At 37.5% G+C, this 24,154-nt stretch overlaps 3 protein-coding genes across 7 annotated transcripts in view; 2 read left to right on the top strand and 1 right to left on the bottom strand.

The window, feature by feature from the left end:
* The window catches only part of obscnb (obscurin, cytoskeletal calmodulin and titin-interacting RhoGEF b), a 58,988-nt gene extending 48,896 nt beyond the window's left edge, over window positions 1–10,092 (top strand). The window contains 17 exon segments of the mRNA XM_032565936.1: window positions 651–685; window positions 687–791; window positions 1,421–1,621; window positions 1,726–1,802; window positions 1,886–2,056; window positions 2,164–2,323; window positions 3,018–3,134; window positions 3,296–3,460; window positions 3,558–3,716; window positions 3,797–3,974; window positions 4,064–4,177; window positions 4,298–4,465; window positions 4,802–4,904; window positions 5,548–5,677; window positions 6,096–6,189; window positions 6,380–6,422; window positions 7,840–10,092. Coding sequence (XP_032421827.1) covers window positions 651–685; window positions 687–791; window positions 1,421–1,621; window positions 1,726–1,802; window positions 1,886–2,056; window positions 2,164–2,323; window positions 3,018–3,134; window positions 3,296–3,460; window positions 3,558–3,716; window positions 3,797–3,974; window positions 4,064–4,177; window positions 4,298–4,465; window positions 4,802–4,904; window positions 5,548–5,677; window positions 6,096–6,189; window positions 6,380–6,422; window positions 7,840–8,935 — 3,116 coding nt within the window. The 3' untranslated portion in view covers window positions 8,936–10,092.
* A 330-nt stretch (window positions 10,093–10,422) lies between these two features.
* On the bottom strand, window positions 10,423–18,530 carry guk1a (guanylate kinase 1a). Of its 5 annotated transcripts, none has more exons than XM_032565983.1 (7): window positions 18,354–18,530; window positions 15,601–15,714; window positions 14,442–14,483; window positions 14,106–14,341; window positions 13,941–14,025; window positions 13,763–13,848; window positions 10,423–12,686 (listed from the first exon to the last, which is right to left on the bottom strand). In XM_032565983.1, exons 1-7 carry the CDS (start codon window positions 18,373–18,375, stop codon window positions 12,648–12,650), a joined length of 624 nt encoding a protein of 207 aa, XP_032421874.1. In that variant the 5' UTR covers window positions 18,376–18,530; the 3' UTR covers window positions 10,423–12,647. The 5 variants fall into 5 exon arrangements, with proteins under 5 accessions (XP_032421874.1, XP_032421876.1, XP_032421875.1 ...); XM_032565985.1 differs by lacking the exon at window positions 18,354–18,530 and adding an exon at window positions 17,999–18,113; XM_032565984.1 differs by lacking the exon at window positions 18,354–18,530 and adding an exon at window positions 17,951–18,000.
* c6h1orf35 (chromosome 6 C1orf35 homolog) lies at window positions 18,077–24,009 on the top strand. Its single transcript, XM_032565980.1, has 8 exons — window positions 18,077–18,227; window positions 20,050–20,200; window positions 20,287–20,332; window positions 20,418–20,500; window positions 21,507–21,579; window positions 21,734–21,816; window positions 21,925–22,059; window positions 23,295–24,009. The coding sequence occupies exons 1-8, from the start codon at window positions 18,131–18,133 to the stop codon at window positions 23,548–23,550; spliced, it is 924 nt and encodes a 307-aa protein (XP_032421871.1). The 5' UTR covers window positions 18,077–18,130; the 3' UTR covers window positions 23,551–24,009.
* The last annotated feature ends 145 nt before the right edge of the window (window positions 24,010–24,154 follow it).

Below are 24,154 nucleotides of genomic sequence, written 5' to 3' on the forward strand. Positions count from 1 at the left end.
TAAATTTTCTTTCTCTTTAAGAAATATCTATATCATTAGATGCATTTAAGGACGTTTTTTTTCTCACAAACAAAAGCACAGCTGCTACATGGATTTCTTATCTCTTTTTTTTACCTTTCATAGCTGAAATCTTATTAAATGCTTTCACCTATTCAAACAAGATTTATTGTCTCTGTCAGCTTACAGCTGGGGTACAAACTCATTGACAGGCATGTATGTATCTGCATGTTGCCACTAACGCAGTAGAAATGCATTGTTTGGCAAAAGAAGAAATTGTTTCTTGCAGATCTTTTTCAGAATTTCAGCTTAAACAAAGTAGTCATTATTTAAAACATCACTGGGGTCTTATCACTATGATATCATCACAACCAATTACTCATCGTCTACTCTGACAATGAGTAATTGGTAGAACTGTCAAATTGAACTGACTGCAAGTTTTATTAAACTTATGAAGCTAAATATTAAGAACTGGTACAAGTGTTAAAGTCAGCAAATTTTGTTTTAGACAAGACTTTATAATACAACTCCTTCGACAAAATGTGTTTTACTACAGAACTGTAATAATTTTTAAACAATAGATAACACTGAGAGGGCATGCAGTGCACATTTCCCCTTTTTCTCAAGCATCTTTCTTAACCTTGTCGTTCAAGCTTCACTACGAGTACCAGGTGTGGACAGTGATGACTGAGACCAAAACTCCTTCTCCATCTCCCCATCACGGTCGATCTCGTCCACCTTCCCTCATAGCAGATTCCTCCTCAGAGTCAGATGATGGAGATGCCAGAGGAGAGGTGCAAGCTCTGGATTTGAGTTGTTTTGTTTGTTGTGTTAAAGGAGTTTACAAAAACATTTAATTTTCACAATTAGTAATGGGGGAACCCACCTTCAAACAAAGTTAAATTTTGAGAATAAAACTACAAGTTATTAGATATATACACATCAACAGCTAATCTGACACCAACAATACTAATTAGAGATGCACCAATCAGAATTTTTCAATAATATTTGATCTGTGGTTTTGCAAAGCTGACTTTTGCAAATTTTGATTTGTCTTCAAGAAGTATAAATGATAGCATTCAAAATGGACTGTTCTGTGAGCAAGTAGCCACTGTAAACAGGGTTTTGCTATTTCACAACAAAGGCATATAATTATTGACTTGGCATTTGAGGTTGTCTTTAGTATTTATTGAAAATGATTTGAAACCTTGAAAGGAAAAAAAAAGACTTTTCTGCAACACATTACAGATCATTTCTATTAACAACTGGAACAAATAGGCAGAAGATTAAAGCAAGCATTAATTTGTAATGGGAGAAGTTTGAACTTGGAATGAAAATAGAAAAATAAGATTGAGCAACTAAGTCATATTTTATTACTTTTCATCACTGATGAGAGACCATCTGCCTTGTCATATTTTCCTAGATGTTTGACATTTATGTGGCATCTGCGGACTACAATCCCACCATTGCAAGCAAAGACTCCATCTCTCTCAAAGAGGGACAGTATGTGGAGGTCTTGGACTCAGCTCATCCTCTTAAATGGTTGGTCCGGACCAAACCCACCAAAACAACACCATCACGACAAGGCTGGGTGTCACCGGCCTACTTGGACAAAAAACTTAAAGTATGTCTTCAGATCAACATGTTTGGATGACTTTTTTTAATCTTGTTATTTTCTGCAGCAGTTTGGCTTGTTGATGACTTTGTATTTATAAATGTTTGTCCCAGCTCTCAGCGGATGCAGGAGATCTTCCAGAAACAAGTGTAGAAGAGGTTTCTGAAGGAGAATATAAGCGGAAGTTATTGTAAATGAAGCACAATCTAAAGTCACTATAAAACTGTGAAAACTGTAAAGAAACGCTGAAGAAATGTTATTTAATTCAAACAGCCAGCTGATGCAGGACCTGATAAACGGAGAATCCGAGTTTATCAAGGAGGTGGAATTCTTCACTTCTCACCACATGAAGCACGCTGACAGCCCGGATGCTCCACCTGATATCTGCAGCCAGAAAGAGGCCATCTTCAGAAACGTTGATGACATCAAGTCCTTCCATAGCAAGTAAGCCCACATCTTAATTACCAGCAATATTTGCTAAACCATAAAAAGGACCACATCAAATACATGCGTTGTATTCATGAACCTCGTCTCCCACATTTTGTTTCTAGGACATTCCTCCCAAAGTTGCATGACTGTGACACTGATGATGATGTAGCAATGTGCTTCCTGAAAAACAAGGAAGGATTTGAACATTACCTCCAGTATCTTGTAGGACAGAGCCAAGCTGAATCTGCTGTCAGTGACAAAACTATTCATCGTTTCTTTAAGGTATCTGTTTTTAAGTGGCACCTTGATTTACATGCAATCCTAGATAAATGAAGTGCTTTTGAATAATATTCAAATCTCCTAGACGTTTTTACAACCATCAACAGTATGGGATATATTAGCACACAATTATGAAGTGGTGTGTCATTTTTTTAGGAATAAAAAATCTATTTTATAGATTAGGGTTAGGGTTAGGGTTACTCTGATATCCATTATTGAAATCCAACCCAGCCAATAGCAGAGTTAGTTTATGAAATAATAAAAGAAACAAAAAAGAAGGAGAGCTCAGTCCATCAAAAACAAGCAATGCAATGAATGTGTTCCTGTCATCATTAATTAAAGGTATCCCTAATCAGAGTTTTAAGTCTTGATCTAAAGAAACTTTTGTTTCAGAGTTTAAAATCTGAATAATGCTTCTCCATGTTTGGTTCTTATTCTGGACATACAGAGTAGACTTGACCCAGAATGTAACTAATGTAACTGCAATAAAAGGTGCTTCTACACAGCATTGACCTTACTGGCATCAAGTACAATTTCATGCCACAATTTTCTGTTTTTTATTTGTGAGGAATTTTGAAAAACATTTATTACTTGCACTTCACAATTGTATATGATTTTGTGTTGGTCTATCACAAAAATACCAAACTGTTTCCCAGAAAAATTTTCATATTAATTCATAAATTCTTTACTCTTTTAGGAGTACTCTGAGAAAGAGCAGGCGACTGTAGGCCCTGGGGATCCTCCAGTTCGAAGCATAAATGCCTACCTGCAGCAACCCCTTGAGAGGATTCAGAAGTACAAGGCCTTCCTTAAGGTGACATTTTTAACAGCCAACAAACAGACAGTCCTTTAAGTTTAGTACCTTCTTAATATCATAAATGGGTATGTAGTATGTGACTCATGTGCAAGTCATTTCCCATTTTGATATCTGATTATCAATCAGCCTTTGTAAATGTCTTTGCCTGCTGTCTGCAGGATCTCATCCGAAACAAGGCAAGAAACGGCCAGAACTGCTGCCTCCTGGAAGAGGCGTACGCCATGGTGTCTGCACTCCCTCAGCGTTCAGATAACACCCACCATGTCTCCCTGATCGAGAACTATCCTGCTACCCTGGAAGTTCTTGGAGAACCAATCAGACAGGTAATATCTTCATCAGTAGCTATGCAACACAGGCCTTTGGTGGCTTTATGTGTTTGATTGTTTTTAAATATTTCTTCTTATTATTTCCTTGCTCTAGGGACCTTTCCAAGTGTGGGAGGGAGCTCCTGGAATTAGAACATCCTCTAGGGGTCACCACCGCCATGTCTTCCTCTTTAGGAACTACTGTATCATTTGCAAACCCAAAAGAGACAGCAACACTGAAACACAGGCATATGTTTTTAAGAACATGATGAAGGTAAGTAATAATTTTCTGTTTGTTTTATATTTTATCACAGACTCAGCATGATTCTTGTTGTACTGTTCATCTCGGTGCAGCTGAATAACATCGATGTGAACGAAACGGTGGAAGGTGACGACCGGGCCTTTGAGATCTGGCACGAACGGGAGGACTCTGTGAGAAAATACACTTTACAGGCCCGAACGGTCATCATCAAGAACTCCTGGCTGCGAGACCTCAGGGAGCTGCAGCAGCGCTACAGCATGCCTGCATGGAGTGAGAGCATTTTTTGATTCTCTTTAACTTTGTTCTTAGTTTTCTGTTACTTTAAATGTTAACTTTTTATGATGTAAACATTCTTCCAGGTTCACCTGATTTTGTAGAAATTTTGGCAAACTGCACAGCAGAGTTGGGTCAAACAATTAAACTTGCCTGCAAAGCTATTGGGGTGCCTAAACCTGTAGCTACCTGGTACAAAGGTAAGACGGTTGCAATATAATATGTGCTCATTCGCTTGGCTTCACAAAACACAGTACGCATTAAATAATCTTTACAATGACTTTTTTTAATCAGTTAATATTTAAACTCTTGGTTTTTAGATGGACGAACAGTAGAGGCAGATCCTCATCACATCATCATTGAGGACCCTGATGGCTCCTGCACGCTGATCCTCGATAACATGACTGCAGATGATTCCGGCCAGTACATGTGCTTTGCAACAAGCCCAGCAGGAAATGCAAGTACTCTTGGAAAAGTCACTGTTCAAGGTGAGTGAGAATACAAAGTTGAAGACTTTATCATCTATTCCTTCATATTACCAATGATGTTTCTACCCCCTATTCCTCCTTCCCAAAGTATGATAGGGCACTAATATTTTGTATTGCACAAGTACCAGATTAAAAATATATAGCTGCCCTTTGTATATGTGCAGTCAATAGGGAGTTGGCGCCCTCTGCTTTCTGCTAAAAATAGTGTGTTTTAAATGTTTTGTGGACTGCTCTTAGTGTCTATGAAGATTTTGCTGCTTAATGGGAAGAAAATGAAGAATATTTTTTGACACAAACACCTAAACATCGCATGTACCTTTTGTGTATTTGACACAGTGCCTCCTCGTTTTGTAAATAAAATGAGAAATGCTGTCTTTGTTGCTGGTGAAGATGCTCAGTTCACTTGTGTGATACAAAGCGCCCCCAACCCAAAAATAAGGTAGGACTGTCTGAAGTACATCTAATGCTGCTCATTCTTGACTTTTAAAAATTCTGGTTCCTTTTAAAAAGGACTCTGAATCATTTTACTTTATCACAATTAGTCAGATTATAACCACAAACTTCCTTGTATTTTATTAGAATCTTAAATGAAAGGCCAACCAAAGTAGTGTTCAACTAATTCTAACATAGAAGGAAATGTTTCAACTATTTCCAATGAACAGTTATAAACTGTGGCATATATTTGAGCTTTTAATTTTACATGGTTCACTATGATGTTTATTCACTAACAATCAATAACACACATCTGAGGTCTCCACACAACAGTGGTATTTCTATGTTAAATTACACACTAAATAGGAGACTTCCAGTGGTTGGTTGCGCTAGATTTAAGGACATCAGAGTAACGGGAAGTTACTTTTCAGATTTTTATGTTTAAAATTTTTTTAATAATACCGGTATTTATCATTTTCTTTTTACTTCACACTTATGTGCTTCTTTGTGCTGTTTTATCACAGTGATATTGGAAAAATAACAAAAAAAACATTGAAGTTTGTTGTTGTAATGTGACTATGTGAAAAAGATTGAAGGTGTTGATATTTCTGAATTTAGCATATTTATCTTTCTTTCTGTACTTGTTGAAGGTGGTTTAAAGATGGCCGACTATTGACTGACCAGGAGAAGTATCAGACCTACAGCGAGGTCCGTAGTGGGGTTCTGGTTCTGGTTATAAAAAACCTGACTGAGAGAGACCTTGGACACTATGAGTGTGAGGTAAAATCAGATGACATCGCTGCTGTTCCCATGTTTAGTTTTTGTCTTGTTTTTCTGGATAGTTGAAAATTGCATAATTGTATTTCAAATGAATGTAGTTACATTTTCCCTCTTAGGTTTATTATAAAACCTATTATAACAAGCAGAATATTTTGCAGTTTATTAAAACTATTTTTTTTTTGCAATAACAATAAGTCACTGATCCTTTTAAGTGCTTTGTCTGGAGGTTTTGCTGGATTTAGAGCTTCATTGACTTCTTGTTTAGGTTTGCATTAGTCATTGGGGGTGTCTAAGGGCAGATTTGATTGTGATCCTATTTTAATTTTTACACCTAAGAATTGATTTGAAGCTAGTTGCTACCAATTAGCAGTAGAAAGTCATATTTAGGATTCTAAAAATATTTTCCTGCTGTTGCCAGCTGTCAAACCGCCTGGGCAGTGCCAAGTGTGCTGCAGATTTAGTTGTTCCTTCCGCTGTGGTCCGCAGTGGGGAGCAGGCCATCACCATTGAAGGTAGAGCTTTTCTGTCTGCCTTTTAGTTGAACAGTTTCAGTGTTTTGACTGCTCTGCATAAGTCTAACAACAAGAGTTAGTATTTCTTTTTTAATATGTGATTATTTTATGTGCATGTTATTGCATAATATTTTTTTTGCTGTCATTTAAATGTATTTTTAAAATTCTGGTTATTCTGTTTTTGTTTTAGTTACTGAACAGGAGACTAAACTACCAAAGAAGACCATTATAATGTGAGTCTGATGAGTCTTTAACATGATGCATAAGGAATTTCTTTTTGCTGCTCATATTCTCAGTCAAGCCAAATCAGAAAGTTAGTTTTGCTCTAACTTTTGTCAAAAGCTGCAAAACCTAGATAATCATTAGAAATGTTGACAGGAGTGTGAAAATACACATAGCTCATTTCTATGTGATTATGGTTGAAGTTATCAAGAGTAATCATGGAGTCGTTAAAAAGCCACACATGGACTATAGTACTGCAGGATACACAACCATCCTCCAGACAATTTGTTTGTGTTTGTTTTTCTGTGAAAATTTGTCTTGCAAATCTGGGGTCAAAAAAATTTGAATTTGTTGGACAAGCATTCTAATGTAGCTGCAGGTTTTATGTAACTCTAGTATTTTTTTTTAGGATTGAACCAGATTTTAGAGCACATTTCTGTGTGTATGCCTTTCTATAGATTGTGTAGTATTTAAAGTCTGTGTGCTAAAGGATTCTATCATATGGATGATAAAAGGAGGGGCTTTTTCCGCTGGCGGGGTCCTTCAAACTGGGAAACCTGCTGCTAAGCATGACTTCTACGACTGAATAAAAAACTTCAAGTAAACTTTTAGGTCTTATTTATATGATGCCTATTAGAGGAAGAAGGAAGAAGGAATGTCAGAAGAGCAGAGGAAAGATGGACAGAATGTACTAAAATGGACAATTTGTAAAAATTATCCATTTTATTATTGTATTATATTTCTAAACACACTATAAGCAATTTATAGTTCATCAAACAAGGCTACACTGTTAGCAAAAATAAATCTGGATCGTGAATTGTGGTCATCCACTGCAGAGTTTCACAGAATTCCCTGCTGTGGATTTGGGTCGGTGATGTTATTAGACATTTAGGCAGATTGCAATTACAAGATCTGAACCATTCCAGATCTATTGCATTTTTTTCCAGGTTTTCAAACAAACTACTTCCATGGAGAGTTCTCACATATGATTTAAATATTATGCTGCAGCCGTATAGAATATAAGAAAGCACCTTTGAAGGAAGGAGCAACGGCATTTAATTAAAATTACATCATTTTACAAAATTGATTGGAAAAACAAACACAAACAAATGTACTCAATGAACTCTGATAAGTTACTTTATGTCTTGTATGACTTCACCAGTGGTGTGTAGGTATAGAAGCTTGTTTTTGGGACAATTAATTTTATCTAAATGAAATACTGTTTAATTACAAAATAGGAAAACATAGAAAAGATGATGGTAATATATTGTGCTATAAGTGATTGACTGCATCTACAGTGAGTTTGATTTTACAGAAGGTCTTGTGTGTATCTTTAACATTACGATGTGGTTATTTAAGCCTTTCAGTCTCGTGTGTTTTTGCAAATACGCCAGTACCTCTGCTCATGTATTCCTTCATTTATTCCAGCGAGGAGACGATTACCACTGTTGTGAAGAACCCACGCATGAGGAGACACAGATCTCCAGGCTTGACTGTTCCTGGAGCCCACCGCTCTGAGACCTCCACCCCTGAGCCACCTGCAACCAGGCCAAGAAGGATGCCCACCCCGAGAAAGACCACCATCCCAACCCTCTATGTTACTGAGCCCGAGGGGGCTGGAGCCAGGGCAGCGGAGAGCAGGCCCAGGTGGGTTGAAGTGGAGGAGGTCATCGAGTATAAGGTCAATAAGTCTCCCAGACTGCCCAGGAGAAGAGGAATCTCACCCGCAGGCTCCGATCGTGCAGCCACCCCCTCCAGACCTAAGAGGTCTCCCCTAGACAACTTAAATGCTAACAACTCAAACAACAAGCTGGTGGAGCAGGTGCAGGAACATCTGAAGGGAGACATCAGCAGCCAGAGCATCTCCTGGGAGGAAGACGACCCTCAGATCGCCTCAGGCTCTGCTCCAAGAGAACCACATGAACTTTCATCTGTCCTAACACTTGCTGAAGATGCTGATGACCAGGATGATCAACAAACTGTTATCTTTGAACCAGAGGATGAGGACAATGAGGAGCCTGAACCAGTGGTTCTGAAACAAGGAGATCGTATTTTGAACCTGGAAGACTTGGAGGATTACATCCCAGGAGAAGGCGAAACCTACGGCTCCTCCAGCTCCTGTCACGTCTCTGATGAGAAACCCTGTGAGATTTCTGTCCTTCAGAGGGAGATCGGGGGGTCCCAAGTGGGACAGCCAGTGCTTCTCAATGTGGGGCGGCCTGATATTGTTCCAAGGCAGAGAAGCGGCTTCTTTGGCCGCTTCAGGGAGCATCTCTCCAATAATCTTTTCCCCTCTGCCTCTCCGCAAGGAAGTGGAGCTCGACCCCGAACTGAGAGACAAGTCCCAATCCAAGTAAGCCATGCAAAGCTAGAGGTGAAGCCCTCCTACTGCTCCGAGGTGCAGAGAGTAGAGGGCGGGCAGCAGAGCTTTAAAACCAAAGTGTCCACTCAAACCTACGGCTACACATCAGTTGGAAAGCCTGTCACTCTTCAAATTAAAGAGAAGCCCTTTCAAAGCCAGTAAACATCTTCTAATTGGTGACACAAATCCTTAGTCTTAAATGGATACATTTCTGCTTGCATGGTTAAAATAATCTAACAAAATAATATCTACTACATTTAACAAACCATTCCGTTTTGAAGCAGCCAGTCAGAAAATAGTCTGATCCTCAGTTGTTTTTGTGGGATTCAGAGTTTTCTTTAGGCTAGGGAATGTAGAAACTGCAAATTGTAGGGATACGTGTGTCTCTATAGGCAAGTTTCAGTCTCATTCTGTAATTTTAACTGCTGCATGACATGCAGCATGAATTAAGTGGACAGATGACAAGGAAATATGAAGTAACATTTTATTGTTCATGAGTTGGATGTTTGTTTTCATAGATGTGCCGTCATAAAATCATTATATCTGCAATAGTAACTCATCCAAGCAGTGACATTTTGAACACCTCTGACTTTATTTCTGGATTGTCATTAAACGCATATTAGTGTCATATCATCAAGTTTGTTTTTTTTACTTTTCAGAAACCTTTTTGTTTCACAGTGTCTGTGAGCTTTGAAACTGAAAATACTTACAATGAGCAGTGAAGACTGAGTTTCTGCACTGCTTGCTGTTGTTTAGTTTCAATCACTGGTGTGCAATTAAATTATAGACAAACTTTGGTGTAGATGTATGAATGATTCCTTGGTGAGCTTTAGATTACTTAGTTGTTTTTTTTCAGGTACCATCGACTAAGCCTTAGTAGTTGATACCTGAAACATACGTCCATTCTCTGTCATCTGCTTTTCTTTTTTTTACAAAGCTTTTTTGACAAATTTGGGCCTTTTGATGTTTTGCAGTTGCCTGCTAACTCACAGGGCTTAACAAGGGTGTCCTTTTGTGTGTCAGTGAGATATTTATGAGTGACTGCATGTATTTGCTTTGTAAACCAAACGTGTTAAGCAGTACTGGCTTGTATTTATGTGACATTGTTGAAAGACCTGAAATTCCAGGTCTTCACTACTTTCTTGGAAGACGTTGCTGTGTTTGTTTCTATATTTAGGTGTCATCGATTGGGTATGGACTATGAATGTTATGATATTTTAGGTCTATCAGATTGTAATTGCTTGCAATGTTCATGTGGAGTTGTGGACAATAATGAGGTTGAGCACAAAGTGTTAAATAAATGTACAGAAAATACTTCAGATTACCTGCTTCTTCTATCATTCCCGTACACAGGTGTATCTCCATAAATTATCATTGAAAAATAAATTAATTCAGTTGAAAAAGTCAATCAAAATATTGTTTCAAGCATGTATTCCTGTTAATATTGATGAATATAAAGAACACTGTTTCTCAGAAAACTATAATACAGAAATCTTTTGTTAAAACTATTTTATGACCTGAACATCACTGGGAACTCTTTTGACTGGACAGCTGTCCAGCAGTTGTTAAGACTCCAGAAAGAGGGTAAGAGCAAAAATGTACTTTATACAGAAGCTAACTATACTCAAGCTTATTAACAGAAAAATAAATGGACAAAAAATCAGTTTTTAATGGGTACAAAAGCAACAGGGGTAACTGCAACCTTGAGAGGAACATGAAGGAAAGGCGATTCAAGAGTTACAAAGTGATTCACAAGGCGGAGACTTTTGTCTCATTGACAAGTATCATCATAGAGATGCAGGAGATGGGGTGAAGTGGGGATACTCCTTATATTAAACCACTTATGAACTGAGTAAAATGAGACACCAGATCCAATGAGCACCGGCTCCAGCAGCAATATTCCCTTTCTCCACAACACTTTTTTGTAACCTTTTAATTTGCCTAATTACAACACTCTGAACTGCTGGCTTCTTTTTGTGGCTTACCCTCCTTGTAGAGGATGTTAATGGACCACTGTCACATTAGTCTTTCTCATGACTTCCTTAATTTCCAGGTTGTTTTTTTTTAAAGTGCTTTTTCTATTTGTCTAATTAAAGTTTCTGATAAATTAAGTTCTGGGTTTTCATCTGCTGTAAGCTTTAATAATCAAAAGTAACTGTGATAAATGTTTAAAATCCTCTAAGAAATGCATATTGATTTCAGTTTTTAAATAAAATTAAACTAGGTTTTTGAACATATGGGTTTTTGAGCTAGACTTATGTGACTAAGCAAATAATGCACTTTGTAGCTGTAACATTTTATTGAAGTTTTAACATGTAACATATTTTAGTATTCCAGAGGACTTATTGCTGGAATTAAGAATAAGCTCAAATAGTGAACAATATCAGGAATACATAACTTTTGGTCAGATGAATTGATTTTACAAAGTGCCATTAATAGTTTTACTTTGTAAGAGTTGCTGGAAAAAATATTGATGCTAGTTTACAAGTACATCATAGACGTCCTTTAAAGGGGCAGCAGTATGTGTTTTTCAGGCACATTGTGATAAAAATAGCACAATCAAGTAACTAATACCTTCAGCATGTCATCACAATGTTCCTCCATAAAGCCTTTAACGTCATTCTTAGGAGTGTTGCACCGAAAACTAGTTTACATGAGTTCAGCAGATGAGCAGTTCCACCAGGTGCTTGCTAATTGCTGCTGCTAGTCTGAAGGAGCTTAATGGGGGATGCGTGGGCGAGGGTTGCTCTGTGAGGCAGAAACTCAGCTTAGGTACTACCGCTCCATGGAGCTTTGTGGAAAAGGCAGCACTCGGTCCCATCAAGCGTTTTGCAAACTCGAATGGCTGCCAGAAAAGATTAGAAGATTTCTCAAACATGCATAAAATAATCAATGCAACAGTCAACAAAATGCCTGGTTTACATAATACTGCCCCTTTAATTTGATTTGCTGTGCTTTTTTGTTTTATGGAATATATAAAACAATATATTAAAATGTCCATTTATTTATGCTTTAAAGTCCAATGAATGTCATTTCACTATACACATAAAGCTACAATGTGAACAAGTTACACAATATAAAAGTTTACAAAATTACACTTGTAAAATAGTCAACTTTGTATTCCCCGCTTAAAACATAAAAAAGTGACAATGACAAACGATTTGTTTCTCCAAGCAAGATTGGATTTAACTTACTTGAGCACAACAGAATCCAAATGAAACTTATACAACTGTTAACATATACAACAACAAAACAGCTTTAAAATGAATGGCTTTACCAACTCTGGAATAACAGTAATGTTTCAAAAGTATGCCTGACTTGTATATACCTCCTGAACGTAAACAACCTCCTGAATTTTAAACCCTGCCTAACCACCACATATCACAACTCTGGATTTTTTCTACTTCATCAACACTAAATGACACTACCAGGTGAGCACAGTTTGGTGCCAACAACCAGCATGTCATATCAACTGGCTTTACATCCTAAAATCGGTTTGTCCACCTGATGGAATGGGTCACACTGCTCCCTGATTCATGTGCCACGAACAAGGCACCATGCAGTCCCGACTGAAGAGAATTCTGTAACAACAGGAATCTTCCTGTTTTGTGCAAGTCAGACTTCAAGTAAGATTCATTGGAGTAGCTTTTTTTCCAAACAAAGAATAAAGAAAAAAAAATCTAAAAATGCTCATTAAAAATAAAAATTTTTTTTTTTTTTACTAAAGTTAACTTCATCTAAATACATGTTCGTAGATTCCTTATTTAAGCTGTCTGAGTTTCACAGACCACCATCTGAGGGAATGTACATGTCAAATGTAGGTCTGGAGTTATAGGGGAGTGAATGGATGAGGTGCCAGGGCAGGTGCCGTCTTCTACAAAGAAGTCTTGGCTTTCTTGACTTTGTTAATTTCCTACAGAGAGAAAAATCAAGCCCATTACCAGATGTGTCAAACACATAAACCCTGCATTGTTACTGCAGTATTTACATTTCAAAATTCATACCTCGGGCTCATTTGTAGATTTTTGTCCGTTTTTTATATTTTAAATATTAGAAGTGCTTCAGTCAACCAGTCCCTGGTTGGGTTTTATTATTGTGCATTCCAAAAATCATGAAAAATTGCCACAGCAGCTTCAGTTTTTTGTATTTAGACAAACTTAGATCAGTTAAGATCTAATATAGAAACGTCTAAAATGGGTCATTCTGAATTAAATACAGATCCTGTACATCATGTATATAATTATGAGTATTACCTTCTTTTCACAACAAGTCCAAAATATAGAAATTTGATTGATCAAAACAGTTCAAGAACCTAAATGAAATATGCTTCCTGAAAGTATTGACTGAGAGGGTGTGACTACAAAGGCATGCTAAAAATCTGAAAACCATTTTGTCATTACGTGGCATAGAAAAAAAAGCATGCTACTTTGTGCTGATCTACAACATCCCAGTAAAATATATGTTGTAAAATAAGTGATATAGTCACATTGAGGTTTGTGACTATAACATGACAAAACATGGCAAAATTCCACTGATATGCCCATTTTAAGTTTAAGAACTTTTACAAAAGAATCATTTTAATTGGAATCTTTAATTCCTGATGAAATCTGTTAACTTTCCAGATACAATACTCTTAGTAGACTACAAGCCAACCATCTCATCTGCTCCAGTGTTAATGATCTGTGCTTGCTCTGCAGTTATCAGTGAGTCTACGTGTTTCTACATGCCCTCATAGCGGCTCAGATGAGTGGAAACCAATTAACACCACTGCCTCCTCACCAGAGGCGTTTTCACATTTGTAAACACATGTGCTTTGATATTTAATTATTGGGTTCCAAAACGACAGCAGCACCTTCTGTCTCCTCCATCACAAGTTGAAACAATACAGCTGACCATCCTCACAGCTACTCTCAACTGTTGAGCAGCTTGCCTGGTAAAGCTAATTTTAGCTCCTTTGATGCAAATACAGGAGCTGCAAAAGTGGCTCACCTCAAGAAGAGATTGTTTTAAATTCTTATAAGCATCCTCCAAATCGTCATTGACAATAACGACATCAAACATGCCAGGTTCTTTACCTAAATGGGAGAGATCATAAGAGAATGTTTCATTTTAAACATACTTATGGAGCTCTACTTTAGAGGTTTGGAAATAAATGATAACTCCTTACTTAACTCCATGTCCACCTTGGCTGCATGTAAACGCTTCTGAAGGCTCTCCTCCGACTCGGTATTCCTGTCCCTTAATCGCTTCTCCTGTAACTCCCAACAAGACTGATTATTAGCAGGAAAACTCACAGAACCAATCTGGCTGAGCAAATTCCAATTGTGCCCACCAGAATTTCCATGGATGGCGGCTGGATGGAGATGTACATGGGATTGAGGTCTGTCTTCTTGATGTTCTTCACGCCCTGCATGTCGATGTCAAGGATACAGATGAGATTCTTGGCCTGGACGGCTTGGACGGAGGCTTTGCTTGTGCCGTACAGGTTTCCAGAAAACTCTGCGTTCTCGATGAACTCGCCGTTGTTTATGGCGGCCTGCATAGCCTCCCGTGTAACATAATGGTAATCTAAAATCCAACACCAGAACAAGGAGGGATTGGGCTTATAGAAAACCAGAAAGCATGTGGACTGCTGTTATTACAGTGAAAGCAGAAACACATGCTGTACCTCTGCCGTTCTCTTCTCCTGGACGAGGGTTTCTTGTTGTATCTGGGAGATTAAATGATATGAGAGTTAGATTCTCCAGAGCTGCAAAAGTTTCAGTACTTACAGATGTCTTTTCTTCTTTTATATTATGCATTTATTCAGCTTTTAATACAAATCATAACACTCATAGAGCAAATTGGAAGAGTAGAAGACATCCTAATCACAAAGAAAACCAATAAAACATAACCAAGTTTGCTGCAAATAATAAGACACAACATCTTGATACGTTGTCCAGCAGATCACTAGAAGAAAAGGAAAAATTACATCCCACTTGACACCAAAATCCTCCTGGCAACAAAAGGACACCGGGGAGTTTTTTTGCTTGCTCCAGTAGTTCTACATATATCAAGAATTGCTTTGACAAAACACATTGGATTCAGTTCTAAATTTAAACATGTCCTAAAATATTTAGCCTAAGATAAAGAGTTAATGCACAAATTTCCATTTAAAGTAACAAGGGAGAGGGTAACTCCCTCCCCTGAGGGAGCATCTATTACATAAAAGTAAAAGAGTAGGAGCATGTATGAAATTTATACAATAGCTTACCCTTAACCTGATCCCCAAGTCTAGTTAAACCCATAGCATTACCATTACTGAACAGAGGTTTCCTGTTTATCAGCAGGTCTACTGCTATTGGGTTAGTGCTTCCCTCTGTTGAGTTAATTTGCATTTTGACACAAGCTACATTTTGCTTGTCTCCATTCAGATGTAAAGCTGTAAGTATATGGACATTTGGCCAACTTACATACCATTTGGACAATCTGTTGATTATTATATGGTTTGAAAAACAAAGAAAGTTAACTGAATGTGTTTGTATTTCAACTTCTGCACCTCTAAATGACAAAATAATGCATCAAGCAAAAAGGATTAATAAGATAATTTTGATACATTTTGCCTATCAACACATTGTTGAATATTCATATTTTTCTCAAGTATTGAGCACCCAAAAAACAAAACTGAAACCTAATAAAACATGACAATATATGTGCATATATCCATAAAAAAAATTACATTTTAACTTTTGTCCACTTATTTGAGTACAGATCAAAATCATGAACACAAAAGGCCAAAAACACAAGGCAGACTTTTTATTATTCAAGCTACAGCATGACACACTTACGAGAGACACTGAAGCCAAACACATTTTCATGTTCCTTGATAAGTTTCTTCAGCAGGGTGCTTTTTCCTGCCCCGGACGGACCACTAAACACCACAGGCCTGGGTCCAGCCATAGCTGAAACAGAAGAGGAGAAAAGGGCTGGAGTTACTTAAAAGAATGTTTAGGTGGATTTACTGGATTTAGATTAGATTTACTCATAAAAGTAAAAATTGTTCTAGGTATAAAAAAAAATGTTTTTCTTTAACAGTCCAGCATTGGTGGGTAAATGTTTTTGAGAAGAGTCATGCTGAGGAGAAAAATATCCAAGCAATGTGGCCTGTGGTTAACTCAGGAAAAAAAAGATACAGTTGCCTGATTTGAGCCAGGCAAAGCAGCCAGACTCTAGGGAAGTCACTATGGACTTCCCTAGAGTCACTAGGGAAATCATTAAGAAGAAACTATTGAACCTGAACATGACATCAAAAAACAACTTCATACAAGAGGTGAAAGAAGAAAGGCTGATTTGGATAACACACAAACAGCCATTTAAAACCATTCAAAGCTCAATTATACAACAACTTCCTTGTGACAAAAGCTCTCAAGCCAAGAGTCTGTTTCGACTCTCATATTCCCACCGTTTCTACACTTCGATGCTACATCTAATCCGCTACCAATGTCTTCCATCAGGTTGCTCAAACAAATATTAGAGAGCCACCTGTAGTGCTTCTCCTTACCTTTTAATGAACAAGAGGTCAAGCAGGTGAAGAGGTGAAGTGAGCTGTGAAGGTTTGATTGAGACAAAACAGAACGAAAGCAGAGGAGAAAGCAAGAGGGCGTGGCAGGACTACGTACCACGTTAAACCAGCCTCTGTTTTTTTTATTCTTTGCAACAGATAAGGAGATGCATGAAGGGAAACAAAAATCACATGATACTACAACCAGCAGGAACTGATACTTATTGGAGACAGCGCCATAACTAATTTTAAACCCGTGCACTCTCACTCGTGTGACTAGCATTTGCCTTGAATAAAGTTAAATCTCAGGAGTTCCATAAATGCCAGAGGACAAAAGAACTGAAACTAAAAAGATTTTGATGAAAACATTTCCTTCGTAATCATTTAAATATTCTTTAAAATGTAAATGAATAAATAAATTTAGTCTTTAAAACGGTTTGGCACGTTACAAACAGTGACGTGCCAATATGTTATTTTTTTGTTTAAAAAAATTCTTGCTATTTTACAGCCTAAATGATTTCCTAAGGAGAAGGAAGTTCCAGAACATTTTAGAAAATACAACTAAAATACAGAAATGCTTACAATGCAGACAAAGAGAAGCTAAACAGTGCTATCATGCTATCACCACATGTAGAGTAATGAGTATTTACGATCTGCGTAGAAAAACAACCCACATTCAAATCTCATTTTTAATGTTTTGACTGCATATTTCTGATTGATTATTCTTACTTGTTAAAACTGCCATAATTCAAAACAAAAAAATTTAAACAATTATGAGCACCACTTGATTTAGAAAGATTTAATTAAATAAAATGTGGAAGTAGTGGTAAGTGACTGACCACTTACTACAAGCTGCAGATCCATCATGCTGCCTTAACGTGAATATAATTACTGAGAAGTTAAAACCTGAAATTTTCAGTTTGTACTGAAAGGTATGAGGTTGTTGGTATTTACTGATTAAAATGCTTCCTTAGGTACCTGCTTCAGCTCCAAATAAATTACAAATGAAAAAAGTAAAAAGTTGCATAAAAAGTATCCCAATCAACTGAAAACTCCCTACATTTCAGCTCCATCTTTTCCTGGCTACACTATGTCAACTAGCAAACTCCAGGAATGAATGGCACACCCAGACATTAAAAGACATCCGGGAGGGAAAGAGGCGACAAAACATAAACAGTATCCCTCCTACCTGAAAACAGTCTTGTAAAATGTCTCAGGTACATCGAGGGTTAGATTATTCCAAGCCTCTGAGACCGTTTCCGGAGGATTTTCTTCCTCTACTGGCCTGAGCTCTCGATGTGAGAGCCATTAGATAAAAACTGTGCTGCCTGCGTCATCACTGCGGACCAAAACATCAGCGTTCAGCGTCAAAACCACGCGCGGTAAAACCAGGAAACGGTTGTTTTTTTTCGTAATTTACTTTAGCCACGAACATTTTAGAAAAAAAGTCAGTACAGAACTTATATATTTATATTATTGCAAGTAGTTCGTAATAGCTGTATAAACACGTCAAGGACGCGCTTGTTACCGTAGCTACTCGAAATAGGCTAGTTGTAAGGCAGCGCTGCTGCAACTTCTTTTGCTATATTTAAAAACATTCGCCTCAATTGGCGTACGTTTCTAAAATTAAACCATACCAGTTAACATGTTGCTCCCTCTTTCGATAGTGGGACGTTAAAACTCACCGCACAACTTCCCCGGATGAAAGATTCCCGAAGGCCCGACCAATCACACGGTTCGGGTTGCTAGCGTTAGCTGCGTGCGCTATCGGCGTGTTACCGATTCTCTCGCAACTCTCGGGACTTTTTCTGCCTAAAATGTTTGGCTCGTCAAGATCTGGGGGCCTACGCGGAGGTCAGGACCAGTTCAACTGGGACGACGTGAAAGTCGATAAACACAGAGAGAATTATCTGGGTAAGTTCAGAAGCGTAGCTTTTTATCAGCGCTAATCAGACGGCTAGCGAGCAAACGACGAGGGAAGATAGCTAAAAATCGCAGGCTGTAAACACATGCTGCCCCCCACATACGGCTGTCTCATACCTTTTGATGTAGAGTCCCTCATTACATGGAATTTGGACGGCTTGATTTGCTTGCTCTTGAATGCGTGTTTTATTCCCCTACAGCTAGTTTCCACTTTCACATTGCCTCCTCTTTAGGCAGAAAGAGCCTCTCTGTGCCCTGACCGCTGCCCAGCTAGTCAGCATGCCAGACAAGAGGAGCTACGTAGCAGCACAGATGTGACATAAAAGGCGAGCTAGCCTTGCACAACTTGTTTGCCAAGCTATATGTTGTAGTAAACAAATAAGATAACAAAGATAACAATTTACGAAATTGTGTTGGTTAAACATTTTAGCATGTAAAAAACAAACAAACACATTGCAGTCCTAATTTTATGGAACCCATACAAGTACAGCTCAGTAAATTAGAACAACATCGGGAAATTCATTTATTCAGCAATTAATTTCTATATGTGAAACTTGTATACATTGATTACACTTAAATTGATATGGTACAATAGTTTGTTTCTCTTCCTTTTGATGATACTCACTTACAGGAGCTACATAAGGTCTTAAAAAAAGAAAGATTAAGTTATGACCTACTACATAGTCACACCTTGTTGAGGAGTCATTGACTCCCTCCACAAAGAGGGTAAGCCACAACAGACTATTCCTAAAGAAGCTGCCTGTTAAGATTTACATATGATAATGGAAAATTAATTGGAAGGAAAGACGTTTGGTGCAGCTGCACAATTAACAACGAACTGTTGTCTTTGGGGAAATTCAAAAGGTGTGAATTAAAGCCACAGTAATAGTTCAAGAGTTAGCATACATGGACATATATGGGAAACAGGCCACAACTGTCAATCATTAAATTAAGTTGCTCAGGAATCAGAAGCAATCTCAGAAGCATTTTAGTTGGGCTATTTCTCTGAAGTTTTATAACATAAACAAGTTTCACTTTTTGAATTGAATTACTGAATCATATTAGATTTTAGATGGTATTTTTACTTGTTGATCTACATCTGTAAATATCACACATGACATTTATTAATTTAGAAATATGTCCAAAGTTGGGATCCTTCTTAGCACAACCTGATTGACTAAAATAAATTTATTCAGTCTTTTAACACACCTTTTCCTCATTTACCAAACAGTTAATAAATACTCTTTGATTGATATAAGATGCTGCTAGTTAGGATATTTACCTAAATCAAAAGATTTGAGTAAATATCCTCATCCTAAAATCTCTTCACTCTATACCAATTAAAGCTGCAGTAGGTAACTTTTTTAAAAAACTGTCACTTTGTTGTGACAATATAATATGAGACAAATAGTCTGTAGGAAAGAGTCACACTCCTGCCTCCTCTCTAAGGTCCGTCTGCAAAAACAACCAATCAGAGCCTGGAGGAGTGTCTTTGCATTGTCAGTATGTGTATGCTATTTACACAAATTACTGGGAAATTAATAATTTTATTGAAGCTAAACAGTCCAGCTGGTGTGTTTTCAGTGGAAATCAAAGCTTAGGTTGTAATACAAACTTAAAAAGCATGAGTCATTTAACATTTGATCTAGAGACGTGTTTTACTTGTTGCCCAACTGCTCATAGTCGTGCAAATCTAAGATATGTAATGAAATAAAATCAAAATGTAAGAAACTGGGAGGAAAAATTTGCTTCTGAATTTGTTTGACATCAACATTTAAACTGTCCCCAACCATTTGCTCTGTTTCGTTTTTAGGAAACTCCTTGATGGCACCGGTTGGAAGATGGCAAAAAGGTAAAGATCTGACCTGGTACTCAAAAGACAAAAAAACTGGCAAACCGTTATCCAAAGAGGACGAACTTGCTGCTGTGAAAGCAGCAGAAGAGGAGGCGCTGATGGCTGCGCTGTATGTATGACTTCACATGTACATTATTTAACACAAGAACTTTGGAGCTTCAAATGCTTAACAAACCATTTACATTCTCAATTTAGAGGTCACAAAGTTATAAAGAGACAACCAACTGGTCTTACCAAAGAGGTAAGTTTTTTTTGCTAGTGAACAGAATAAATCTGTTCACTATTGCTTAAGATCAAATGGTTTAAATTTAATTCAAATTTCACAGGATCTTGTAGAGGTTTGTAGAAGGGAAGAGGCTGATGGTGAAGAGAGGAGCGTGGATCGTATATCAGGCTTGGGAAGCTCCAGGTGATTACCCATATCATATAAAATTAGCAATGATTCCATTTCAAGTTGGAATGTGAGTCCTTGTATTGTAATCAGGTTACAGGTTAGAACACTGTAACCACACTTACCTGACTTGAAAATGAATGCATTTAATATTGAGACGAGCACATCAACACTCAGTCTTCTTTTAAAGAAGCCAAATTATAGGCCCATATCTAAGCTAACATTTTTGGAAATGATCATTGAGATGATCAAATGATATGGCTTATGCAACAACTTTGTTTGATTTGCCAATTATAAATCTGAGCAAACAAAGATCTGGTGATGTTTTACAAGGCTCCATTCTTGGGTCACATTTATTGAACATATATACAATCTCCTGAGCTTAGATTATAGAGTACTATAATATCTATTTAAAATATCCAGTCTGATATGCAACTTTATATTTGTTGGTCTCCACATGACTACAGACTCAGACAATGAGTTCATAACACCAATTATTAATGAATGAGAATTTTCTCCAAATTATTGTACAAAACACTAAATTGTTTAGGGTTCCAAAAACACAAGAATAGAGATGGGCACTTAACTAGACCCATTGAGGCTAAAACTACAATGCAGGAAACCTGGATGATGTTACTAAATTAATTTGCTACCATTTTGAAGACTTTGCCATATTAAAATGTTTCCTGATTTTATTTTTTCTAAGTTAGATTTTTGTAATTGTATCTGCAGAAAAAAAGGCAACTGCAGCTTATCCAAAGGATCCAAATAATCCATGCAGCCAGAGTCCTGGCCAACACCAGCAAATTGAATCATATCTCAGTTTTCTCGTACAATCCAACTGTGTAAAGCAATTTAAAATGTCACGAATGGTTGTGGGCCTTAAATGTAATATTTGTTTTTTTCTGGTTCTTCAGTTTACTGAAAGATCCTCTGAATTACCTTTTGGTTAAATAGTGCGACCGAAAAAAATGGCCTTGGCTGACACAAAATGCTTGTTTTTCTCCTCTGCTTGTGTTTGAAGTGTGGGGTCACGGAAGATGTTGCTGTCCCAAAAAGAGAAAGAAGCTGCTAAAATGGGTCTGCCAATTTTTACAGTGAGTTCAGTTTTCTTTTCAACTAGTTAAATGCAGATTACCTGATGAGAAATCCTTGTAACAATGACAGGTTCAGTTAATGGTTACTTAAGATTTATTTCCTACTATAATCTCTACACCTTAGTGCAAAATTGTAACCGTTCTTGTTGTGCAGCACCACAAGACTGAAGGTCGTCTAGAAACATCTGCAACAAAAACATCTGAGAGCGTTGAAAAATCAGAAGAGACAGAAAAAGGGTAAATGCGAATTTTACTAACCCTTTATATCATTAAGCAGACATGATGAAATGGTAGTCTGGATATAATAGGCCATGATAATGAAGGTCCACTTTTGTTTAATTTTAGTCTGCATGAGAGCAAAAAGAAAAAGAAAGAAAAAAAGAACAAAAAGGAAAAGAAGAAGAAGGAAAAAAAGAAGAAAAGGAAAAGACGAGATTCGTCAACCTCTGAGTCCTCATCATCGGATGATAACAGGAAAAGGTATGTCCAATCACAAACTGGTTTGTGATGTACTCAAATAATCCACACATTTTATCAAATCAGAAACATCATCCAATTTCACTGTGTGCAATATCATAATCACAAAGGAAGCATGCAAGCTGCTTTGAAGCATGATTTGGTTGACTTTTATATTTTCATTCATGTTCTTGGAAATGTGTGGACATTTTGTAGTTATGGTGGTCACTATGTTTCCTTTCTTTCATGTCTGACCACTCTCAAATAGAGGCCACTAGAGCTGATAAGACCTTAAAAAATTGCATTTTGCTTTTTACAACTTTACTTTTTGTAGAGATAAAAATTGGTAATAGCAGATGTTATTTTTTCATTAATATTACATGAGTAATGTCGGTAAAGGACTCGGATTTGTCATTAATTGTGGCCATTTTATTTGAAACCTGCTGCTCTGAACGTTGGCTAAGCATTTCTTCAAGTGAAAGAGATCTGGCCTTTGCTATTACAGGATGGCAACTTAGAGACAACAACAATTAGGTTTCTAAAAATTCTGCAATCCTAAGACTGATAAAAACATTTGGCAAAACTGAAAAAAAGTGTGGAACAACTCATTCTCTGAATAACAAAGGCTGAGCATAGGGTGTTAGAATTAAGGATCAATTTTTTGAGGAAATCCATTGGTTTTTTTGAACTACCTGCATTTATTGTGTTATGTTTTTAAAAAGTAGCAGTGGCAACACTCTAATGTCCATGTATACATTCATTGCAATGACATCAAAGGCTTTCTACTCTAATGCATCATTTCTTTGTATTGTCTTCATTTTAACACCAGTGATGCAAAATAGTAGATCACCACTAGATGGCGCTGGGACACTGTTCTACACTTTGCTTCCTAGCAAATTTATTTTTTCAGTTTTGGTATTTTCTTATATTTAGGATTACAATGCTTACAAGAGTTGTAGGAAGTAATTTGTGAGAATGAGAATAGAATTTGCTTCATATGGAGAGTATCATAGTTTTTAGTTTATCTGGGAAGCACTTTGTGATTTTTATCTATGAAAGGTGCTATATAAATACAATTTACTTACAGATTGAGAGGTGCAAATACAACTACTGATATAAGGTTTTAAAGCAACTTTTTTCTTTTTGTGCATGTCCCTCATAAAGCACCATGCAGTCGCTGATGCCCCAGTGGTGTGTGCTACATCTTATCGGATACCCCACCACACCCCACTCATTGATTGTTTCCTTTTACTTTTCAGACACAGAAAGGACCACCATCATCATAATCCATCATACCATAGTCAGAGTGGAGCCAGACCCCATGACAGCCATTCAAGGGAGGGAGCAAAGGCCGAGCGACAGCCTTCCCGCCCCCGTCATCGACGGCAGAGGCACGACACAGACTCTTCTGACGGGGGGTCTCCAGCCCGCAGTAACTCTGCCTTCCACAAGAAGGCCCCCGCTGGTGCCACACAAAGCCACAGGAGACGCCACGACACAGACTCGGACGACTAATGTCCCGCGCTCCCCCACCAAAACCAGAGATGCATAGTGCACACGCAGCGTTTTGGGACCTCCTGGATCATGGACAGGCAGGAAAACTGTGATGCTTCTTACGTTATGCTTTATATCATACTATCAGTTCCTCATGTGGGAAAGATGAGTTTGGTGTTTCTATTGAATTTTGGTGATGAGCTCTTCTTGTTTCCAATACAGTTTATTAAATTCGCAACTGTATTTGTTTTGCTTGTTTGTCCAAAACCTTTTTGGCTTTGATTTTCCAAAGAATTCCTGTGAGGCAAAAGTTCATCTTTTTATGTTTTATAATTTTTTCTAACATACATTAGCTGACACTTTTCCCTTCCCATTGAAACATACAGTAGTATTGTAATGTGGACACAGTTTTAATTTCATAAATTATAAAGCATATTGTATTAGGATATTGATAAACCAATTTTAGGTTTTTAGTTGAAATGGCTTCGGCTGATACTTCTTGATGCTGTAAGATACTAGTGGAATGCTCTTCACTTAAGAGTGTAGTGCTTGCATTTGCCTTGAATGGGTTTGAAAGAGGAGTTATTGCATGCTGGTACCTGGGGGGTGCACGCACACACACACC

This window comes from Xiphophorus hellerii, chromosome 6, assembly GCF_003331165.1.
Source record: "Xiphophorus hellerii strain 12219 chromosome 6, Xiphophorus_hellerii-4.1, whole genome shotgun sequence".
Classification (NCBI taxonomy): domain Eukaryota; kingdom Metazoa; phylum Chordata; class Actinopteri; order Cyprinodontiformes; family Poeciliidae; genus Xiphophorus; species Xiphophorus hellerii.

Bases quoted from the DNA above. Each gene is read 5' to 3' on its own strand.
- guk1a (XM_032565981.1), bottom strand. From the start codon at position 16,596: ATGCTAGTCACACGAGTGAGAGTGCACGGGTTTAAAATTAGTTATGGC. The intron at 14,342-14,441 runs GTACAGCATGTG...GTTGGATTTTAG, and splicing joins AGGAGAAGAGAACGGCAGAG to ATTACCATTATGTTACACGG. The intron at 14,026-14,105 runs GTGGGCACAATT...TGGGAGTTACAG, and splicing joins CGCCATCCATGGAAATTCTG to GAGAAGCGATTAAGGGACAG.
- c6h1orf35 (XM_032565980.1), top strand. From the start codon at position 18,131: ATGTTTGGCTCGTCAAGATCTGGGGGCCTACGCGGAGGTCAGGACCAG. The intron at 20,501-21,506 runs GTGATTACCCAT...TTGTGTTTGAAG, and splicing joins TCAGGCTTGGGAAGCTCCAG to TGTGGGGTCACGGAAGATGT. The intron at 21,817-21,924 runs GTAAATGCGAAT...GTTTAATTTTAG, and splicing joins TCAGAAGAGACAGAAAAAGG to TCTGCATGAGAGCAAAAAGA.